The sequence below is a fragment of the Malus domestica genome, chromosome 05, assembly GCF_042453785.1.
Source record: "Malus domestica chromosome 05, GDT2T_hap1".
NCBI classification, from domain to species: domain Eukaryota; kingdom Viridiplantae; phylum Streptophyta; class Magnoliopsida; order Rosales; family Rosaceae; genus Malus; species Malus domestica.
Window position 1 is genome coordinate 1,160,225 of NC_091665.1, and position 7,771 is coordinate 1,167,995.

Consider the following 7,771-nt stretch of genomic DNA (forward strand, 5'->3'; position numbering starts at 1 on the left):
TCAAATTTTTATGTGATTTTCGGATTTTTACTTCAAAACACACTAAAACACATCAAAACAACTTAAAAACACTTAAAAAAAAGCAAGGAACAAGTCTTTAAGTTAAGGGTGATAAAATCCCACGAATTTGCATCAAAACACTTTGGTTACCCCCCCACACTTAAATCAAACATTGTCCTCAATGTTTCAAGCATAAACTAACACAAATAACAAACAAACAAACAAAATAGCAACTAAGCAATTTAACATGGCATAAATGAAAACAACAACAAAGAGAAGGGTTTAGGAACGCAAATCAGGAATTTGGAGTGTTCTCTAGGTCTTCCTTTGTTGCATGCATGGGTTGCCTCCCAAGTAGCGCTTGCTTTAACGTCGTACAGCTGGACGAAGAACCCATTCACTCCTCAATGGAGTCCACGGCATGTAAGGGAATGTCATCCACGGTATGCTCCTTAAAGTTCTCGTAGTACGGCTTCAAACGATGCTCGTTCACCTTGAATTCGTGTCCCGTTTTCAAGCTTTGGATTTGGACTGCACCATGAACAAAAACATTAGTAATAACAAAAGGTCCAATCCACTTGGAACGTAACTTACCGGGAAACAAACGTAAACGGGAATTGAACAATAGCACTTTCTGTCCAATTGCGAACGTTTTGCCTCTAATCATCTTATCATGGAACGCCTTGGTCTTTTCCTTGTAAATGCTTGCGTTCTCGTATGCCTCGTGCCGTATCTCATCAAGCTCATTCAATTGGAACTTCCGGTGACTTCCTGCTTCATCGAGGTTCATGTTAAACTTCTTGACGGCCCAATGAGCTTTGTGCTCCAACTCAACGGGGAGATGGCACGGTTTGCCGTAGACAAGCCGAAAGGGGGACATTCCAATGAGTGTCTTGTACGCCGTACGATACGCCCAAAGTGCATCATCTAACCGTAAACTCCAATCCTTCCTTGTTGGCCCAACGGTCTTCTCTAGGATTTGCTTGATCTCACGGTTGGAAACCTCGGCTTGGCCATTAGTTTGAGGATGATAAGGCGTAGAAACCTTATGATTGACATTGTATTTCCTCAATAACGCCTCAATGGTCCGGTTGCAAAAGTGTGACCCTCCATCACTAATGATCACTCGTGGCATGCCAAACCTTGCAAAAATGTTAGTTCTAATAAAATCTGCAACCACTTTAGAATCATTAGTCCGGGTGGCCTTTGCTTCCACCCACTTTGACACATAATCAACCGCAAGCAAAATATATATAAAACCATACGAAGAAGGAAAGGGACCCATGAAATCCATACCCCAAACATCGAAAATTTCAACATTTAGTATAGAAACCTGCGGCATTTGGTCCCTAGCACCAATGTTACCCATTCGTTGGCATTTATCACATGTTAAGCAAAAAGTTCTAGCATCCTTAAAAATACTAGGCCAATAAAATCCACATTGTAATACCTTAAGGGCAGTTCTTTGTGTGCCAAAGTGCCCACCACATGCATATGTGTGACAAAAACTTAAAATTGAACGAAATTCAGAATCAAGCACACAACGACGAACAATTTGATCCGGGCAAAATTTCTACAAATATGGGTCATCCCACACATAAAACCGTGCATCATGCCTAAGTTTATCACGTTGGTGCCTAGTGTAAGTGCTTGGAATTCTTTTTGTCACCAAAAAGTTCACCAAATCAGCATACCAAGGCTCACTAACCTTTATGGACATCAATTGTTCATCGGGGAATGTCTCCAAAATCGGCAAAGCCTCCTCATTATGCACCATTCGGCTCAAGTGGTCAGCCACTACGTTCTCACTTCCCTTCTTGTCACGAATCTCTATGTCGAACTCTTGAAGTAGCAACATCCACCGAATTAGCCGTGGCTTGGCCTCCTTTTTGGTGAGCAAGTACTTCAATGCATGATGTTTTGGCAATGATTCCAAGGCAGCCACAAGCTCGGCATGTTCATCATTTGGTACGGCCATGTTGGGTTTTGTGCCAAATCCTTGTGCAATTGTCGTTTCGAGTGGATCGTCTTCCAACATATCAAGATAATCCTGCGCCAATTCATCCAATATATCAATAGAAAAACAAGAATGATCATCTTTAGGAAATTTCATAGCTTCAGAAATGTTAAAGTTAATAATCTCCCTATCAAATTCCATTGTCAACGTCCATTTGAACACATCGATCTTGGTGCGTGCTGTTTTCATGAATGGTCTCCCAAGTAGAATCGGCAATGGGGTGACATTTGGTGAGTCCTCCATCTCTAAAACGTAGAAATCCGCTGGAAATATCAAGTTATCCACCTGCACCAATACATCCTCCAAAACTCCTTTCGGATATGCATTAGAACGATCGGCTAATTGAATTATAACACCATCGTTTTTAAGCTCTCCTAAGTTCATGGATGCATATATTGAGTATGGCATGACATTAATTGAAGCTCCTAGATCTAACATAGCATGTTCAAATTTAGTATTGCCTATAACACATGGAATTGTAAAACTTCCCGGATCTTTGCATTTAGGAGGTAATTTTCTTTGCAAAACAGCGGAAACATTCTCACTTACCTGGACAACCTCTTTGTTTGAAATTCTCTTTCTTGTTGTACATAGTTCCTTCAAAAACTTGGCGTACCTAGGTACTTGCTTAATTGCGTCAAGGAGAGGTATATTGACTTGCACTTTCCGGAACGTCTCTAGAATGTCCTTTTCAGCTTCTTCTTTCTTTGTTTGCTTGAACCTACTAGGAAAGGGGACATTCAAAGGAAAATCATTAGTAGGAATGGAATTGGACACGGTTGTACCTTTATTTGGCAGATTGGATGGCTTAGGAGCCATGGAGACTTGCGGCAAAGGAACCTCTTTCCTTGCCGTGGCCAACCCTTGTTCCTCCTCTTCAATTATCACTTCCTCCACCTTGTTTGGGGCTGATTTGGATGGTGGTGGGGCTGTTCCAACTTGTTTCCCGCTTCTTAACATGATTGCCTTGGCAGATTCAAAGCCTCCTTTTGGATTTGCAATGGTTGAGCTAGGCAACCTGCCTTGCTCTCGAAACTGCCCCATGAACTCGGCAATTTGCCCTACTTGTTTCTCCAACTCGTCCACCCTTTTGTCCCTATTTTGCATTCCCTGCGCCATAGAAGTTAGTAAATTAAAAATTTGATCATTATCAATAGACGAACCTGATTTTTGGGCAGGTTGTGCTTGGGGTTGAGTTGGTGCAAACGGCTTTTGATAGAAACCCGGGGGTTGTTGCCTAAATCCGCTTTGTTGTTGGCCTTGTTGGGGTTCTCGCCATTTGAAATTTGGATGATCACGCCAACCGGGATTGTAAGTATTGGAAAAGGGGTCATTCCTTGGTTGGTATTGGTTGCCAAATCCTACGGCATTGAGGGTCTCCCACCCTCCATTTTCTATCAACTGTGGGCACTTGTCCGTAAGGTGGCCTTGCATGGAACACACGCCACAAGCTGCCACGTTTTGCACTTTTGGACCTTCCACTACCTGAGAAAGCAAAGTAGTAAGGTTAGCCATTTGATTTTGAAGTTCAGTTATGGCACTTACCTCATTGACTTGATGTGGTCGTAGGTTACTCCTTTGTCCAACGCCTTCGTATTGTTGAGCATTCAACGCACGGTTGGAAATTAAAGTCTTTGCTGCCGTGGGGGTCTTGTCCACCAAGGCTCCTCCCGCCGAGGCATCTAGCATTTGACGTTCGATAGGTAGTAGCCCCTCGTAGAAGTATTGCAAAAGAAGTTCCTCCTTCATCTGATGCTGTGGACAAGAAGCAACAAGAGATTTAAAACGTTCATAATAAGTAGGAAAAGATTCACCTTCCTCTTGTTGAATTCCACTTATCCTTTTCCGTAGGAGGATGACTCGAGAAGTTGGGAAAAACTTCTCCAAGAAGGCCCGTTTCATGCTTTCCCATGATGTGACGGTTCCGGGCGCCAATTCGTACAACCAATCCTTCGCCTTTTCCAAGAGAGAAAAAGGGAAGGCTTTCATCTTCAAAAGACTCCCATCGACATTGACGGGGGTCATGCTCGAACACACTACCTCAAATTCTTTCAAGTGCTTGTTAGGATCTTCCATGGACAACCCATGGTACTTCGGAATGTGGTGTAACAAGCTTGACTTTAATTCAAATTCTTCTGTCTTTCCTCGGGCTGCTGCGGGGTATTGGATACATAGAGGCGCGGCATTGTCCAATCCCGAGGCTGAAAGTTCTTTGATTGTTCGATTGTCCACCTCCATGTCTTTTTTTGCCTCCTCCTTTTCTTCAAATTCGGATTCAGAACTAGAACTAGGTGGATTAGGTTCTGGTACTTTCCTTTTCCTTCTCAAAGTTCGTTCAAAATTGTCGTCAAACTCCGATATATGTGCACGAACTGGTTGAGAACTACGAGTCATAAACTAGTACCTGAAATAAACAAAATCAAATAAAATTAAAACTAAAATTAAAACACACAAAAAAGAAATAAAAAGAAACAATGGGGATTTAGCAAAGTTGCTAATCCCTGGCAACGGCGCCAAAATTTGATGCGAGAATTACTTGACACACAAATTAAACCCTCTTTTTGACAATTGTAGCAAAGTATGTAAGTAGGGATCGTTCTAAACCGGGGATTAGGAGGACTTGCTAAAACCTCTAAACTGACTCAAAAACAAAAAGAAACAAAGTTAAAAATGTAAACAAAAGATTTTAAAACAAGAAAGTAAAAGGGGGATTTGAGTTTGGTGAAGTTGAAAGTAAAAACGAATAAACTAAAAACTTAAATAGATTTTAAACAAATTTGGGTTGAATGGATAATGGAAGGCTAGCTAAGGGGTTCTTCTCCACACATGTCTTGCTTGCATACAAAATGATTTCCAATTGCTCTTCGATAAGTTATGAATACTCAACGCCCCAAATTAACCGTGAATTGCACTAATTAACTCTCAGTTTTTCAACAAGTTATTAGATTGGATGATTGCATACGACAACCCAAAACACTCCCTACAAGTTCCCTACATGAATTGCATAATAGAGATACAAGCAAGAATCATTAAGTTCTATGAAAAACATAAGCATTGACGAGGCACTCGTTACTATGATTTGCATGAAACTTATGCCAAGAATTTACTTAACGTGATTGTGACTAGCAACCTTCACTACTTGTGAATATAAGTTCATAACGATTAGGTGAAACTCCCTTATATTCTAGCGTCAAATTCATGCATGAAAATTAAGCGTGCACTCTCAACCAACATACACAAATTAGTTTTTATACGAACGGATAAGTAAATTGAATTCACAATTCAAGAAACGCAATTGGAAGTAATCAAATCATATAGCAAGCATAAACATGGTTTTGAATCCCCCCCTAGCCAAGGGGGGTTTAGTTCCTCATTATTACAAAACAAAGATAAACAAATTTAACCATTGAAAAACAAAGGGAAGAAAGCACCTAAACGTTCCAACGATCCATGTTGGATAGCAAGCGCGTCCAAGGACTTTTCTCCTTCTCCTTGCCGCCACAACAAGGTTGGAATGATGTTGAAGGGTTGGTTATTTGGAGGAATGGATGGGAAGGGGTTTAGATATGTAGGAGAGGCAAGGAAAGGCTTGGAGAATGGTTAATTTCTGGATGAATTCAATGAGGTTGCTGCATGGTATTTATAGGGAGATGATGGACTTGTTTAAGCACAAATTTTTGGTGGAGGTGGGTAGGTAAGTCACGGCAAGAGTGGGAATTGTTGTTGGGGTAGGTTTTGAGTCATCCACTCACATGTCATGGCTAGCTAAGCATTGCATCATCCACTCACATGTCATGGTTAGCTAAGCATTGCATCATCCACTCACATGTCATGGTGATTTAAGCATTGCATCATTACTCAAATTTCTGGTGGAGGTGGAAGTAAAAGTCACGGCATTGATGTGTTTTGAGTGAAGTTTTGGCCAATCCTTTTAGAAATTTATCCCTTCTTGCAACTTGTATTTGTTTCACCAGTTTTTTAGCATGTTCTTAGCCTCTTTTGTCTTCAAATTCGTCCATCCATCTTGCTCATATCATATGTAATCCATTCCAAGCTCAAAACTGCTCCAAAATGCACCAAAATGCACTTTCTTGCTACCTTAGCCCTTTGGACCTACAAACACACGAAAATGGCTTAAAGTACTAAAATAACTAAGAACTAATAACGTAAATGCAAGAAAACTAGTTAACTAAGTCGCATAAATATGCGTCTATCAACGAAGGGTATTTTCGACGACGACAGATTGTCGAGAGTGAAAAAGTATCTGAACACCTTTTCAGCTTGGTGAGGGGGTGTTAGCCGAGAAGCCAGCTGAGGGCCAAGCACTTTCTTAGGCGAGAAATCAGCAATCGTTGGCCGAAGAGGGGCGAAGTAGACTTGCAGCCAGAGTTGGAAGACCCAGAGGGGACCAGTCTGGTACGGGTCGACCTTATCTAAGGTCGTTTCGGCCAAGCAGCGTAGGAGATGGGCGAGAATGGCTGGGCTGAGTGCAAGAGTGTGACCGCTAGCTAGGGTTTCGGCCACTGGCATGTTCTCGACCAGACACTTATTGGATTTGGTACAACAAATAAATTTGTTGTACCAATAGAAGAGGAAAGCCTCGTGTTCCCCTTCTCGCAGAACCTCTTCTCCTCGGCCAACAAAATGGAGATAGAGGGTGTTATAGTTGAAGAAGTTCTTGTAAAGTTTGTCAAACTCTTCTTTCAAGGGTGCTTGGCCTTCACCGCTCAGCGTCTCAAGGGCCCGTTTATCGAAAAGCACCTTTAGGTCAAGGTTCGACGGGTACCCAGAAAGGGCGGCATCGATTGGGATTCCAGTTGGGGAAGTCCCCAAGATGGCAGTAATGTGGAGGATGATGAGACCAATGGGGCTGAGAGGGATGACCATGGTGTTGGTGGCCGAACACCAGAAGCATAAGGTCATTAGGAGGAGCTCCTTGTCCAAGATGACTTTCTTGGATGAAAGGTGAATGGCGTTGTAGATGCCTAGGGCTTTCCATTGCTCGCCGAAGATTTTTTCCATTCGTACGACCCAAGCTGCCCAGGCTGTAGTGGTTGAGGGCCATGAACCTTGAGGCCTTGCCAAGTCCCACTTCGACCATTCAAACCCTTGCAGCAAAGGTGATAGGCAGTGCTCATTGAGAAGTCCAATGATGGTTGGTGGTATTGTCGCTTTGAAGAGAGGACCCAGGATTTGATGATGGGTGCTCATGTCACTTTCAAAATGTATGGTTTTGATCGAACTTCGATCAATAATTTTCTGGCATTGGTCACATTCCTTGGAAAGCTTGAAGATGAAGGAGGCCATTGTAAGTGGGTTGAAAATACGACACGAGAGGAATTTTCTGGGTTAGGGGGTTTGAAGACGAAGATCTGGAAGAAGGGGATTCACTGGAGAGTGATGGCAAGAAATTTCAAAGAATTTGAAAGCGTAAAGTACAAATGAGAGAACTTCAGTATTTATAGAATTGTGGAAGGAAGGGCAATCGTTCGAAATTCAAAATGAAGGGTAAAATCGACCGAAGAGTTCGCTAATCATTATGAACATTCAGAGAATCCAGTTGAAAAGAACAAGGGTTTTGTGTTTTGGGGGCGCACGATTGTGTGTGGCGGTGAGATTTATGGTGAAAGACGTTTTGGCGTCTGCACGATGTTGAATGGTTTGCGGATTAAGGAGGCATGGTTGTGCTCAGCAACAAGGTCATGATGGTATGACGGTTCAGGGAGTCGCACGCTTAAACGTCATTATTAAGGA

At 42.2% G+C, this 7,771-nt stretch overlaps 2 protein-coding genes across 2 annotated transcripts; both read right to left on the minus strand.

The window, feature by feature from the left end:
* Positions 1-397: 397 nt before the first annotated feature.
* On the minus strand, positions 398-880 carry LOC139196641 (uncharacterized). Its single transcript, XM_070823025.1, has 2 exons — positions 595-880; positions 398-531 (listed from the first exon to the last, which is right to left on the minus strand). The coding sequence occupies exons 1-2, from the start codon at positions 878-880 to the stop codon at positions 398-400; spliced, it is 420 nt and encodes a 139-aa protein (XP_070679126.1).
* Positions 881-1,509: 629 nt separating this feature from the next.
* Positions 1,510-5,583, minus strand: LOC139196642 (uncharacterized). The gene is made up of 3 exons (XM_070823026.1): positions 5,449-5,583; positions 1,677-4,421; positions 1,510-1,573 (listed from the first exon to the last, which is right to left on the minus strand). Exons 2-3 carry the CDS (start codon positions 4,409-4,411, stop codon positions 1,510-1,512), a joined length of 2,799 nt encoding a protein of 932 aa, XP_070679127.1. The 5' UTR covers positions 4,412-4,421; positions 5,449-5,583.
* Positions 5,584-7,771: the final 2,188 nt, after the last annotated feature.

Excerpts from the sequence above, each read along its gene's own strand:
- LOC139196642 (XM_070823026.1), bottom strand. The coding sequence starts at position 4,411 with ATGACTCGTAGTTCTCAACCAGTTCGTGCACATATATCGGAGTTTGAC. Across the intron at positions 1,574-1,676 it reads TGGTATGCTGATTTGGTGAA|AAATTTTGCCCGGATCAAAT; the intron begins CTTTTTGGTGAC and ends CCATATTTGTAG.
- LOC139196641 (XM_070823025.1), bottom strand. The coding sequence starts at position 880 with ATGTCCCCCTTTCGGCTTGTCTACGGCAAACCGTGCCATCTCCCCGTT. Across the intron at positions 532-594 it reads CCGTTTACGTTTGTTTCCCG|TCCAAATCCAAAGCTTGAAA; the intron begins GTAAGTTACGTT and ends TTCATGGTGCAG.